Source organism: Phalacrocorax aristotelis, chromosome 5 (assembly GCF_949628215.1).
Source record: "Phalacrocorax aristotelis chromosome 5, bGulAri2.1, whole genome shotgun sequence".
NCBI lineage: Eukaryota > Metazoa > Chordata > Aves > Suliformes > Phalacrocoracidae > Phalacrocorax > Phalacrocorax aristotelis.
In genome coordinates, this window is record NC_134280.1 from 59,927,810 (window position 1) to 59,943,621 (window position 15,812).

The following is a 15,812-nucleotide window of genomic DNA, read 5'->3' on the forward strand; positions in this document are numbered from 1 at the left end:
GAATCTGTGCTGACACAAAGAGCATTGAATAATCCTTCCTCCCTGTACCTTCTTCCCCTAGGGCGGCTAATCAACTTTTTATGGAAGTTACATGGCATTCTTACCTGGCAAAACCAGCCACAAAAGCTAGGTTAAATGCACAAGCTCTCTGTCTTAACAATAGAGAGTAAGTTTCTTGGCAGGTTGTTCCAACACTGCAAACGTACCAAGAGTTCTTATTCATATAAGCATGTTCTCAACTTCAGCATAGCCGCTCACAGCCTAAAAGCTGCTCACACAAAGATAATAACAAAGGGTAATCAGGAAATCACTGGTGATTATAGCAAAGTGTAATTAAAAAAAAAGAAATCACCCTCCCTGATCATGTCAGTTTTATATTTACCACTTTATTCTATTAACAAAGCTTGGGAGGATGAGGATTACCCTATAACCTACACTCTATCCATAGATCTAGTGACTGAATGGCTGATTATCCATCAATTCCTGTATAAGTGATTCAGGTGCTAAACACACAGCCACACAGGACAGAGTTTGTAATGAAATTTACATACTACATCATCTGGTACCTGCATGCTTTTTTACCACGGTCAACATCTCTCTGCAGTATGAAGACGATACCAGTATTTGACCAGGTGCTGCAACCTTTTGCCATACTGTAACAGAAGCTTTTGTTTTCCCTCTTTGTCTCAGAACACAAATAGGAACATTCTTTGAAATATATTAATATTTTTTTAATGTTGATTTTCAGGAATGTTGCCAATATATTTTTAGCAGATGGTTTGGTATTTAATGTCTTTAGGCAAGGCAGAAAAGCTTTAATCAATAGAATCAAAAGAAAGGCTGAGGAATTACATGCAATTTTACAAAATCAAAGGCATTTCCTACATATTGTCAAGCAGACAAAAACATATTGACATGTTGTTACTGCAGGGAGCCAAGGAATGTTTCACACATTACGACAATTAATTTCCTTTTATGTGGTTTCAAGTCTCCTGGCTTCCTCAGGACAAGGAATTTTACTCTTTCAGAAATTTAAAAACTCTCCAACAGTAGCTTCTTTCTTAACTATGAAAAAAGAACCCAGAGCTGAATCATTAAAAATCTACTCTCAAGAGCTAGAAGTTGGAACATAAAAAGCTTTACCTTTGCTTACTTCTTCCAATGAGAAATCAAGTGTGGCTCCCCATTCACTTTACGACCCAGTATTATACCTGCTTCTACAGCAGTCAATCATCCCACAAACAGTCACCACTAATAAGAAAAGAAATGAGCAGGGTTCACTCCAGCCATCAGCTATTACTCAATTACTGCAGAGAACACTAACAACTGTCTGAAAACCTGATTCTAATGCACTTCAGGCAATACTTCTGTCCTTTGCATTTCCAGACTGCAGGAGTCTGGTCCTGTTGCCACCATAATGAGATATTATGCAAACATGCTCCCACTTGCTCTAATCAAGTTCTTGCTTCAGTGCTTGTATTACTGCTTACAATCTCTTCCATGTCAGCCCATATCAGGGCAGTAGTGAAGATCCTTCCCATCTTCAAGACATGACATATGGATCCTCAGTGTAACCTTTAAAAACATATACATACATTTATACATGGAGACGTTATTGTTTTGGAGAGAATATTTTAACATATTAGACATTTGTATATATATTTCCATATTCATTTGCATGCAAAATTTTTCTCAGTACTTACATGAAAATAGAGTAGTAAAATTACCACTATGAAGGTGCTTTTAAACTATTTCATGTAAGAAAGACATAAACTGTGCTGAAAAACTAATGTAGGCTGATAGAATTGCATTTATATGAAGTATAACAATAAATCAATGAGATGAAAATTTTTCTACACCAAAAGCATTCCTGTTACAATGCCTGCATTTAGAGAAATGAAAGCTGCAAGTGGAAATGATCCACCAAAACATAACACTTCTGTTCTCATTTTGCTGTTGATTTTTCTGGCCTTGCTTCTTCTAGTGTACAAATTCACTGGTCCTAGAATCACAGAATGGTTTAGGTTGGAAGGGACCTTTAGAGGTCATCTAGTCCAACCCCCCTGCACTAAGCAGGGACATCTTCAACTACAGCAGGTTGCTCAGAGCCCCGTCCAACCTGACCTGACCTTGAATGTTTCTAGGATGGGGCATCTACCACCTCTCTGGGCATCCTGTTCCCATGTTTCACCACCCTCATCATACAATCTTTCTTCCTTTTATCTAGTTTTAAACTATACTCCTTTAGTTTAAAACCATTACCCCTTGCCCTATTGCTACAGGCCCTATTAAAAAGCCTGACCCCATCTTTCTTATAAGCTTCCTTTAAGTGTTGAAAGGCCACAATAAGGTCTTTCCACAGCCTTTTCTTCTCCAGGCTGAACAACTCCAACTCTCTCAGCCTGTCCCCACAGGAGAGGTGCTCCAGCCTTCAGATCATTTTTGTGGCCTCCTCTGGACCCGCTCCAACAGCTCCATGTCCTTCCTGTGCTCAGGGCTCCGGAGCTGGATGCAGCACTCCAGATGGGATCTCACCAGAGCAGAACAGAGGGGCACAATCACCTCCCTCAATCTGCTGGCCACGCTTCTGTCGATGCAGCCCAGGATACGATTGGCCTTCTGGGCTGCAAGCACACATTGTTGGCTCACATCCAGCTTTTCATCCACCAGCACCCCGAAGTCCTTCTCCGCAGGGCTGCTCCCAATTCCTTCTTCCTCCAGCCTGTATTGACACCAGGGGCTGCCCCAACCCAGGTGCAGGACCTTGCACTTGGCCCTTCTTGAACCTCATGAGGTTCACATGGGCCCACTCTCAAGCTTGTCCAGGTCCCTCTGAATGGCATCACACCCCTCAGCTTGGTGTCTTTCCTGGCATTATGTACAGCTTTATACATCCCTTTGGAACTTGTGAGGGGTTTTTGTTGCTGTTTTGCTTGTTTTATGTCTAACAGTTTGAAATTGATTTTGAACTTGTATGGCTTTAAAACCATGTGAAAATATTAGCTAAACACAAGCTTCAAATACCTCATTCAGTTACATCTAAGTTTAATGATGTCATAATCCTTTACGGCTGACATCATGTTGTAAAGTCACAGTGTACTAAATCTACTGCCTCTTGAAAAGCCAGGATCAAAACAACAATACATGATTGTAATATTGGAGACCAATAGCAATACAATTCTCGTGCCAAGATGCCATAAGCATCTTGCTTATGATATTCTGACTATATGCAAGCCAAATACTTCTTGCCTCATTAAAGATACTACACATTTTAAAAGGCCTACATAAACTATATCAAAGAGATTTATGTCTTGCATTTTTTAATGCTAGATTTCATTTAATTAACACTAGCAACTATTTGTAATAATCTACTAGATGTGAAACTGGTTTTGAGCGTAACAACAAAGTATAAGGCTTTCAGAATAGACTGAGAAATGGTGCGTCGCTTCTTTCCACTCCATGGAAACTCTATAGCACTAGTTTCACCAGTTTCAATAGCACTAGTGGAAACTTAATAGTTTCCACTCAATAACTATCGTTTCATATTAACTAAAAAGGGATAAAACATTCAGGTCCTCTTATGCAGCCTTTATCTTTTTCTATACTTCTGTCCTCCCTGATCCTCCTCATCCTCCAAACTGTTATACACAAAGTGAACACATCTTCTAATCAGAAAAACCATAGAAATTATAGCATACTGCTCCCCCACCCTTCACTTGAGCAATCTAAAATATTCCTGTTAGCACAAGTAGAAGAGGGAAATACTGGCATCGTGTGATGATGCAGTATACAGCTGGTAAAACTATAAATGCCTCCAAGAAAAACAAACAGAACAAAGTTATTTTTAAGACTACGCTGTGCTCTCTTTTGCAAGCCATATTTATTCTGTGCATAGAGAAATCCCAAAAGGTGTCTTCTCTACCCACAACTTTATTGCAGTGATAATCCTGTAACGGATGGGTACAGACTCACTGAGTCTGCTGGACTGGAAAAGTTTATCTGACAGTTTTTCTTTCACCTACGACATGCCAAACCTTCTTGCAAAGCCTTTGGCAAGTCATGACTCGATGCAGAAAGAAAAGCTTCAAAGGAATTTGAATCTGCCATGAAAGCAGGGACAGGTAATTCACTGTATTAGTTGGATGATTCATGAAATAGATCTCTAGCTAGATCCAGATTACATATGAGCAAGTAACACAGCCTGAAAAATCTATATTATCTCCCTAAAATTAAGACTAGAATGACTATTTATTTATGAAGAGAAAACCAGAAATGCTATCTCTTCTTCTTACATTCTTCAGAAAGCTGCTTATAGAAATCCTCTTTTCTCACAGATCACCTGTGACAGCTCTAATAAAAGGAAAATTCAAACATTCACATTTAAAATAATGGGGTTTATTTAGGAAGTAGGAAATGGCAAAACCAAAACTACAATAGGATTTCCACACCCCCACTGACATTACTGACACAAAGTCACAGAGGTCATGAATTTTCAAGGTACAAGCAGAGAATTAGGCAATTATGCAGTATTTAAGATATGCTAATTGTAACATGCAGGTTGGGAGATACACCTAATCTTATACTTCAGAGCTCATGTCAGCCTCAAATTCATATCGGTGAGGCCAAACTCTACAGTGGGAGAACAAATGTGGTTACTAGACGACACTGCGACATTTGCCTACTGCAGGGTTCACACACTCTCTCCTGGCTGTTAATAATGGGAGAAGACCTTCTGCCTGTTTCACTTCAGCAACGCCAGCAGTGAGTCAAACCTGCCACCAACAGTCGGTATAAATTTGGCCATATCAATTCTCTACATTCCTCTCCTCTGCCCAGCTCCTGCAGATCTTATCCATGGAGATGAAGATCTCAAAGTCAGGGGTTCCACTACATATTCGTACAGTACCAATCACAAGACAGCTGTGATAGCAGCTAACTGCCACAGTGTTATTGTCATAGAAATAACAAATTTAAAAAATGCATATAGTTTAAGCAGAGGATATTGTAAGAAACCATTATAGACTTGAGAAGACACTTTTTGGCATATTAAAAGCAGAGAATTTCAAGGTAGCAACTTGAACTTTCCATCTCTAACAAAAAAAAAAACAAAAAAAAAAAAACAAAAAAAAAGAATATTCTCATTTGTTCATTTTCAAAGCCAGGTAGAGGAGGTGCTGGAGAGCTGTAAAAATTACAGTCATGATTTTGGCTCCTAAAGATCTCTGCATTTGCCTCAGGAAACTCCGGATATCATGTTAAAAATAGCACCTTGGTTACAAAACACCAGCAGAGCAGAGAAAATTTATGAAGAAAACAGAAACAATGTTGTTACACAGAGACCACATCTGCACGGCACAACTGTAGGCAGAATAGATTTAAAGGTAACAGCAGCATGAAGACAGAGTGTTAAGTTTCATGTATCTCGCAATTTCAGAGTCTACTTGGTGTATCTGTCCACACTATCCGACCAAATAGCCTGTTACTGAGCTACTTCTCAAGTCCCTAAAATAAAGGAGCCCAGAAGTTCCTACAGAGGCTACAGAGGTAGCACTGGACAGCCTATGCAGCACAGCAGGATTCCTCCACAGATGATGGAAGTGCCATTGGACTCTGACCATAATAAGGCTTAGTGAACAACACAAGAGAGACTAAAAGACATTTTTCGATACAAACCATTAAGGGAAATTAAAAGGAAAATAATATAGCAGACAAATGAAAAAATTCATCTCAGAGGAGGCATGACAAGATATTAAGTCAGTTTTCACTTTTTCATTAAACAGAAGTTTAATTTCATTAAAGAAGTAGTTTTGCTAGTTGTAGACCAGTAAATTACTTCACTTTTTATCAGCAGTCACACAATATCTGCTCAGGACTTGGGCAATCCCAAGACACCACACCACGCTGTAGTAAATCCAGTCTCCACTCTGTGCCAAGTATAGCTAACACATAATATTACAGCTGCAATAAACGGGGACAGCCATTAACCAGCTAAAGATGATTCATGTCCCATTACATCCCTTGCCACCCTCCATGAATTAACAGCTGATGATCAAGTTCCTGGGCTGTTCTAATGGCAACCAAGGTGTCCCCATCATCCTTGGGAAGGCAGCTAAGCCATCTTCACAACTGCCACCACTGTCTCAAGATTCGAGCCCCATATTCACTTTTTTATATCACCATAGATTTTCTTCACATATCCCATCATACTGCAGCTTATGCATGCTTTCATAGTATAATGTTGATGACAAGACCTTTCTGTTGAACACAGAATTAAGGTGTTTCTCTGGCTTCTCACAGTCAATGGAGCAATGTTAGAGGCAGGCAACAACTTCAACCTTTTGGCCCTAGAGATGATGGAGAAACCACATAGCCCATGCCAGGCTCAGTGATAAAACAAGTGTTTGTAGCCTCTGTTTTTTAAATATGGAAAGCCTCATATTTTGCACACATGCACTTGCAGGTCCAGAACTAAATCTAGCTGGCAGCTGGTCACAAGCAGGGTTCCCCAGGGCTCAGTGTTAGGGCCAGTCTTGTTTAATGTCTTTATCAATGTCCTCGATGAGGAGATCAAGTGCACCCTCAGTAAGTTTGCAGATGAGACCAAGTTGGTTGGGCGTGCTGATCTGCTCGAGGGTAGGAAGGCCCTACAGAGGGACCTGGCCAGGCTGGATCATTGGGCCGAGGCCAATTGTATGAGGTTTAACAAGGTCAAGTGCCAGGTCCTGCACTTTGGTCACAACAACCCCATGCAAGCCTACAGGCTTGGGGAAGAGCGGCTGGAAAGCTGCGCGGAGGAAACGGGCTTGGGGGGTGTTGGCTGACAGCCAGCTGAACATGAGCCAGCAGTGTGCTCAGGTGGCCAACAAGGCCAGCAGCATCCTGGCTTGTATCAGGAATAGTGTGGCCAGCAGGAGCTGGGAGGTGATCGTGCCCCCGCACTCGGCACTGGTGAGGCCCCACCTCGAGTACTGTGTGCAGTTTTGGGCCCCTCATTTCAGGAAGGACATCGAGGTGCTGAAGCGTGTCCAGAGGAGGGCAATGAAGCTGGTGAAGGGCCTGGAGAGCAGGTCTTGTGAGGAGCGGCTGAGGGAGCTGGGGGTGTTTAGCCTGGAGAAGAGGAGGCTGAGGGTAAACCTTATTGCTCTCTACAACTACCTGAAAGGAGGTTGTATTTTGAATCGTTTGAATTTCAGGCCCTGAGAGAAGCCACACCTCGCACTGCCCTCTTTGCCTACCCGTGCATGTAGCAACAGTTAATTGGCAGATCACAGTCAACGCCAGGCCACGGTATGTCGAAGTTGAAGAATGGTTTTTACATTGGACTGCTAAGGTGGATATTGCCATGAGAGACAATGACACTGGCACCAAGCTGATCTCACACATAGTACACAATTCCCAGCAGCTACATGTAGGTCTTGCTTTATGTTTCTTTTCATATGTATTTATCTATGTTTTCGTCATGTAGATAAAATCACTTGTTAGTACTAAAATGGGCAGAACACTCTAGCAGGAAGTCAACACACCTAAGTTTGAATCTCTGCACAGCTGCAGGCTGCTTCTGTCAACATGAGCAACATTTTCCAGACTGACACCTAGCCAGCATAAATGAAGCACTGAGCTGAGTCCAGAACCTTAAGCAGAACTGCTATCTCCATCTCTGCACAGCCCATAAATCATCCGCTCAAAGATCGTAGTACACAATCCACTCTTTCCACTGAAGCTGTGCCATTACGCAGAGATAACAAACGTCAACAAAAATGAAATTTTTCAGAGAGAAAAGGCAAAATTCTCCAGCTCAGCAATAAGAGAACTTGTGGAGGGCACAGAAGTCACAGTTTCCAGCCTATGCTCCTGATTCATTTTTTAACCTTTTGTCAAAGGCTTTCATGTGAACTACAGAAATTGTCTAGACTGAAGGAAACAGAATCCAGGTCAATTTTCTTCCCAACTACAAAACCACCATTCACTCTCACTTCGTAGCCAAACAAAACTTTTTTTGTTTCTAACTCAGAAGACACAATCTCAAAAAGAAAAGCAACTGGCATGCTATTCCCATTGTATATCCTGAAGAATTAATAGAGCAATCCAGCTGACAATGAGCAAAGAAAAAAAAGAATTCATTCTGAAAAAAGAAACGTAATCATCAAAGGAATATAAATATCTCAATATCTTATAAATATCTAACGGGTGGGTGTCAGGACGATGGGTCTAGACTCTTTTCAGTAGTGCCCAAGGACAGGCCAAGGGGCAATGGGCACAAGTTGGAACACAGGAAGTTCCACCTGAACACGAGGGAACAACTTCTTCCCTGTGCAGGTGCCAGAGCAGGGGCACAGGCTGCCCAGGGAGGCTGTGGAGTCCCTTCCCTGGAGACATTCAAAACCCACCTGGATACGTTCCTGTGCCCCCTGCTCTGGGTGTGCCTGCTCAAGCAGGTGGGTTGGACAAGATGATCTCCAGAGGTCCCTTCCAACCCCTACACTCCTGTGATTCTGTGAATCATTCAATCTCCAGCAATAAAATGAAGTTACCTTAATAAGGCCAGACTAGCACTTTTCAGTTTTGTCCACTGAGTCCAAACCATGGCAAAATAAATCCTCAGTGGAAGAGCCATCAAGAAAGAATAAAATGAGATGAGAACTAAAGCTATTAAAAAGCACAAAAAAGTTAACTTCAATACAGTAGTAACAAACTATTGAGTCGTAGTCAACGTAACCAATATCATTTAAGTCTTCAGCAGATGGTCCTTGAAACACCTGAACCTCCAGCAACGCTTGAAAATTTACAGCAATTTAAGAGTCAGAGTCTTCTTGCTGATGTGACTATATTAAGATTTTCTCCAGTGCACCCATTCCTAAGCACCGAAGAACATGAAAGTTAAATTAAAATTAATCTGCACTGGCATGCGGCAATCTAAAATGACTTGAGAAGTCACAGCCTAAAGAGAAAAAATAATGGGATTAATCCTGCAAGTCTTACATATCCTTCTCTTGCAATTAGTTACACTGGGACAGCAGGTTTCTTTGCTTGTATAGAGACTGTGAATATAGGGCCCTCTGCAGCGGAGTGAGACCTGTGTTCCCAGGGCTACTGTCTACTGCTGATTTGTTTCTCAGTAGAAAAAATACACTGCAGTGAGTGATAAACATGCCTAATTGCTTTTGAGCTTGAGGGAAATAAGCTGGGGGATTTAACAATCAATTATTCCCAAAAGGGAAGTACCACAAGAGGAAGAGACATGGTGGAGTGGCCATGTGAATCCTAGCAAGCCTGACTTTATGGAACTTAGCTAGCTAGTCAGGCTGCAAACAACAGCTATCACAAACCAGGGGTTTAGGTACTACATTCTTCCTCATGTCTGAGATCAAGAAATAAATAAAGGGTAGATATCACACATGGGATTTACTTAACCAAACCTTTAGATGGCTAGAATTAAGAGTCTGAGTTGACTTAGTTCCCAAACTCAAGATCTGCAATTTCTGAAAGCAAATCATTCCACGCTAACACCTGTCCCAAGACAAAGGGAATGAACCACACACTGGAGACCTCTCCCTCCCCCCAGCTGACCACAGAGGGTGATTAGATACCCAACTATGCGACAGCTAACATTAGCTGAAGTCCACAGAGCAAACCATTCTAAGCAGCAGGTTGAGAGGTAACACATACATCTCCTCTCTTACAAATGTTCCCACATAAGTCCACACAGTGCTTGACATTCTGTTTATGTCAACGGATGCATCAGCTTGCAAGGATGAGGGACCAAGATCCTCGTGCAACATGGATATCTCAATAATCATCCACTGATCTTAACTAAGAATTCAGCTGGTCCAGTAATAAACTGTGTGTTTGCAACCCTAAGTTAAGTCTACTCCATATATTAACTGCATGTGATTTCTTAATTCTGTTTAGGTCCCACGGCAGGTCAGGGTGAGTAAACAAGTTCATTTCATAGACTGCATAGTTCATAATCTTTTAAAATGATGCTAGAATGCAAACACCATCTGATTAAAACACGGAAGGCTGAAAAATATAAAACGGTATTGCATAGTAAGACAAACAGACAGCATGTACAAGGTGTTTTAAGTGATATCAGCTTAACCATAGCGTAGCTTTTCAAGGAAAAGGTTCAGCTCATCACCTATGACAGCCTAAAGCTAGGCTGCAGAAGACAATAAATTGCTCCCTCCTTGCTAATGTTTTTCCTGTTGTCATTGTTACAAACTAAATACCTGATCAAGAGCAGCCTGCCTGCTCACATGATCTTCCAACTGCGCATAAAACTTAGGGCAGTTCTTTAGTGACAAAGCCAATGCATGATGCATTATTAAGATGAACAATGCGTTGTGATCTGTCTGAAGCACTCTTGTATTGATTTTAATAAAATGAGAGTGTTCGGGGTTTTTTGAACCAGTGTGCTCCTGTGAACTCAACAGAACATACTGTTTTCAAATAGAATTGAGAAAAACTGATTTAAAATCTTATGTTGGAACCACAGATATTGTATTTAACACAATATTCATTAACCTTAGCCCTTTAAAGTATACTTTCTGGTAATAAAGTGCAATAGTACTAGATTATACATGTGCCACATACCTTTGTTAGACATAAAAAAGGACTGCATGTTGCACAAACCCACCCATCTGGCCTTTTCCTCAGTTTCTTTCACACACAAAAAAACATACACACACACAAAATTAATCTCAAAAAAAATACACCATCTTGTTTGCAAACTCAAAAGGAAGTGGAAACTAAAAGTTTCTCTCAGTGGGTTGGTGGATTGCTTGCTAGCATAAAACATATGCCTCCTACTAAAAGCAGGGGTGGGGAGCAGGTAGGAGAGTCTCTTCAGTACTAGCCCGGAAGCATTCGGATGTAATTAATACCACAATCACCACAACACACTGCCATAGAAAAACATGCAGGTCATCATCATTGTAAAAAGGAAAAGTGATTTGACCAAAACCATCTCGCAAACTGTGGCAGGCCACAAGCCAAGAATTCATGATCCCCAGGCTTAAGCCCAAGCTGGTTGTCCTCAGACGACAGTGCATGACTCTTGCACAGCACGCCCGCAGGCTACATGACATAAATTAACACATAGTGAGGGAAGAAGGAAGCATAGAAGTACCATATGGGTGGAGCAGACACATGTGCTCTTATTCAATTTCTAGCACCCAGCAAATACGTGCAGAGAAATTATTACCCTTCAGCATTTGCAGAAGTGTGGATACACAACAGCGTAAGGTGTGCAACATGGCAGGTACATACTCGTGCATTCAAACTTTTCCATTCCAATACCAATGTTTCCATATTGTTCGTTTGGAACACGAGGCATGTATACTTTCACTCTCTCTGAATGTCTCTTATTGGGACATCTCTTTTAGTCTAATACTTTTCTTGCCATGAAAACATTCTTTTAAAACCGCGTACTTTAAAAAGCATTATATGAAGGCACCTCTTATTCCTTCTCATTTCCAGGACACTTGATAAAATATTACAAGACTGCAGTTTATATGCTAAAGGAATTCCCAGATGACATCTAATTAAACAATTCAATCAGAAAACAAATTAAAATTAAATATTAGCGTAACCCCATGTGTAAAATGCAGCAGTTAGAGCTCTCTGGTATTTGCAGGATGTCCTATGGAAAGCAGTTCTATTACCCGTGCTAATTTCATGCCTGTTCAGCACTGCAGAACATCTGAGCTATTGACACCTCTCTCCAACATAAAAAAAGAAGCAGTCCAAGGAGAAGTTTAATAGCAAACTACAGATAACCCTTGCAACTTTGTCCAGAACCATTATGGCAGCTGGTTTACCCAATTTATGGCAATGAATCTCAAACTTATAATTTCTTAAAGCTGACCTTCAAAGCTCATTCCAAACCCAGTTAAGTTTGGGATAGTCCTTCCAATGACTTCAGTGAGTTTTCCACCATGACCCAGAATTCACAGCATCTCACAGTGCTAAGCAAGATCTGATTAAAATAACATCTTATTCTGCAATGTCTGCCACAGGCACTCCTTGTGAACCCCAGTTATTATAATTTGGCAACTAAAAGCACAGAAAATCCACTCGGGTAATGAACTGTGATTTTTAGTTTATTTATTTATTTATCTTAAAGAGAAAGCGGTTTCAAGGAGGTATGAGAACTTTGCAAACTTCCCCCCCCCCAAAAAAAAAAAAAACCCAAACATATTTTAATACTCATTACCAAACTGTTCACTTAATTATTTTCAGAAGACTATTCAACTTCCATACAAATATTATTTAAGGAAAATACCTTGTGGTTTGGTCTATGTATAGTCACAAAAAAAGTTTATGCTCTAATCCATGCTATACTCTCCCCTTATTTAAGTGTACCTTTCTCTACTACTCTGAGAAGAACCACTGACCAAAGGAACATGCCGATATGGACATTGTTGTTTTCCTTGAAAAGAAGTAAGAGCATTGGAGCTTCAGGCCAACAAAACTGAAGAAGTTATGCTACAACCTCATGGAAAGTCCATTAATTTCCTGTATCTAACTCTTAACAGCACCTTTTGAAAATCCCTGCGTTCATACATGCTTCCACAGTGCACTCCACTGGCACACAGACAAGAATATATTGTCCTTCCATTCCAGGAATCAAGAAAAACTTTAAGGACTGCATGAGAGAACTTAAGAATCCCAGGAGCTACTATAACTCATCCTCCAGAAGAAAAGTAGTATTTTACTAATTTACCCAGGAAGACAAGAGAGTTTACCTGAGAAACGGAGGCATATACAATCTGAATGGTGATGTGTCATATTTTAAAAAATATTAATGCAGGTCACAGCAAAGTAGCTGGGCTTTAATAGCACTGTAAACTTACGAGTACTGACAAGCAGGGGAACCCCACTTCATATGGGATTAGCCACCCTGCCTGCTCCACCTTTCTTTATATTCCCAGAAACCCGTTGGCCACAGCCACCTGGAAGCAAGCAAGATTTTGTGCACTGGTGATAGGTATCCTTTACCAGATGGTTTGTGCTCCCTTTTCAGATTTGGGAGAGACTAGAATTGGGATTTGAACATTCAGTAGAGGTTATGCAGAAGCAGAGAAAGATGGTCCCTCTAGATTTTGTAAGAGCTCTCACCTCCCCCGACCCTCAGCCTCCTTACTATCCGACCCACTTAGCAGACTGAGGGAAATGACTCTATGATGCCATACCGATGATGAAAATATGAAGGAAGACACTAAAGATCACCCAGCAAAGCAGTCATGTAAAATCCCAAACTCCCAGGAAATAATCATATTCTCCCCCAGTGCTTGCCCACTTCAGCTCTTCTCCCAGAGCTCCCATTAAAAGGAGATCGAATTAAGAAGGGCATTACACAAATGAGACATTGCCCCAGTTACAGTCCCAAGTGGCCCCCAGCCCTACAGCAGCACTAAGGGAAAACCTCGAGCACACCCAGACACACACCGACTCTCAGCAGATTAGCAGATTTACAGGGGTAGGAGGACAAAAATTCCCCTCGCAGCAACCCGTTTTGGAAAAGAAAAATAACAAATACGAAACAATGACGATAACAGCGAGATGGGAAGAGGCTCCCGCGCTCCTGGCGCCGAGCCCTCCCCGCGGACCCCCTACTTCAGCAAGACAGAGGCAGGCACAGAGCTGAGGTCAGGTTTATTAAAGCGCCAGGCCGAGCCCGGTGCTCGGGCCGAGGCGCCCCGCAGCCCTCCGCCGCCCCCCGCGCCCGGCTGGCCCCGGCCCCGAGCCCGACCCGGGAGGAGGGAGGGGAGCGGGGCAGGTCCCCCCCGCACCGCCCGCCTCCGCCGCTCCTCTCGCCGGGCGCCGGGAGGGCGGGACCGCCGGGAGGGGACCCCCACACGCACCGCAGCCTCCGCGCAGCCCCCGGCTCTTCCGGGCTGAGGAACGGCTCTCCCCGATCGCGACACAGATGTCACACGCACAGGCGACAACCGCGGCGGGAGGGGATGGAGGCTGCACACGGCAAGCGGCAGGGTGGGGTGCCCAGAGAGGGAGGGAGGGGAGGGAAAGCAAGCGAGGGGAAAGGTGGTACCTTGGATGTGCTGCTTGATGACATTTTCCAAATGGTCCAGCCTTTCTATAATCCTTAAAGTGTCCCCTTTGTCTTCCTCTAACTTTTTTTCTGAGATCGGCTCCTGCACTTTCACATAAACACTGGCAATGTAGTTGGTGACCCAGCCCACGTACAGCAGGCAGACGATGTTAGTCATTCCGCTCAAAATCACGCAAGTGGACACTAAAGTTTTGGTTTTCCTGGTGCACACCATCCTGAGATCCCTCCATATAGCTCCAAAAATCCTGCGATCCAGAAAACAAAAATAAGCTGCGATGAAAATAAATCCTTTCCCCCCTCTCCCCGAAACGGCGACCACTCGGAAGTCAGTAAATTTCCATGCAAAAAGTTCTCTAATCCACAGAATAAAAATATTTGTCGCCTACCTAGAAGGGGGGGGGGGGGGGGGGCTGATAATTAGAATCCTGGAATCGAGTACATTAAAATAGCTGAAACTTTGCGATAGCAGTGCCGACGGCAGCCCGGCGAGGCGAGGCGAGGCGAGGCGAGGCGAGGCAAGGCGAGGCGCGGCGCCCGCCCGCTGCTCCCCGGCACCGGCGCCGAGGACGCGACCGCCGAGCGCCCGAGTGCTGCAAACTTTGTTCCCCCCGACGCCGCCTCCCCTCGCCGCCGGCCGCGGCGCCGGGATCAGACCTCGGGGGCAGCTCGCCGGAGAGCGCGGCTCGCTCGGCCGCGGATTGACAGCCCCCTCCTCCAATAAAGAGCCTGCTCTGGCACGGAGGTTGCTGCCATCGCCGTATGGCCGACGGGGACCCGCGCGGGGCGGGGTTACCGCGGGGCCCACCTGCTCCTCGCACGCACACGCACACGCACACACGGGCACACACAGGGACGTACGGACGGACACACGGACGCAGGCGGGCGCTGGGGCGCCGCCGCGCCGCAAGCCGGGCGGGAGGGAGGGCGGGCGGGCGGGGACGGCGGCCTCCCCGCTATTCCTGGAGCTGGCTGCGAGGAGTTGGCAGCTCAGACCGGGAGCGGCCCCCGCCCGTCGCTGCTCCGTGAAGGCTCCGCTGCCCGGCCGGAGAGGAGAGGAGAGGAGGGGAGAGAGCCGCCGCGACCACCCGGTGCTGGGCGCAGACGGGAAGTCATCCGTCTGCCCGGCGGGGGTGAAAGCGGAGACGTGCCTTTCACTCATCGGAGCTACCGGTTCCGCAGCTCCACCAGCCAGCGACCACCCGCCAGTAGCGTGGGTTTGTCTTTCAGCCCGTTTGCCTGCCCCCTCGCCGGGGGGGGTCACATTATTAACAGCTAATCGTTGCTCATATCCGCACCAGCAAGCCCCAGTATCCCTCCATCGCCTCCCCCACTTCCACAGGACTACGCTGTATCAGAGTACACCCTGCCCACAATTAGCTTCAGCATCAGCAGGCGAATTCCTCTCAGTATGAAATCACACTGATTTGAAAGAAGGTACACTACACAATAGATCACACTCTTCCATTCCTATTAGATAGGGACTTTTGTACTAAATGAGACCATTTTCTTTTGATAGTCTCGAGGAAAATGTAACAGTAGCATGACCAGTATTAGGAACAATGAGGCACCTGTTAATTAACATACCAGTATTATTTTAAGTACTAATTATCCAGTGAAAGCAAGAACAAATGCTGTGGGTCGCACTGTGGTACGTAGTCATCCGTTATGCTAGGGTTATCCTGCCTGTGCAGAAAGCACAGCAGATCACCAGGACTTACTACTCTGAAGCACACACGTG

At 44.0% G+C, this 15,812-nt stretch overlaps 1 protein-coding gene across 9 annotated transcripts in view; it reads right to left on the reverse strand.

Moving 5' to 3' along the window:
• GALNT18 (polypeptide N-acetylgalactosaminyltransferase 18) overlaps nt 1-15,812 on the reverse strand; it is a 342,335-nt gene that overhangs the window by 229,610 nt on the left and 96,913 nt on the right. For 5 of the 9 annotated variants that reach the window (XM_075094838.1, XM_075094835.1, XM_075094837.1 and 2 more), the window contains exon 2: nt 14,054-14,319. In XM_075094838.1, the coding sequence (XP_074950939.1) occupies nt 14,054-14,319 (266 nt within the window). Of the gene's footprint in view, nt 1-14,053; nt 14,320-14,460; nt 14,828-14,879; nt 14,979-15,812 lie in introns of those variants that run through there. The other 4 variants (XM_075094841.1, XM_075094840.1, XM_075094839.1 and 1 more) reach the window with 4 other exon arrangements.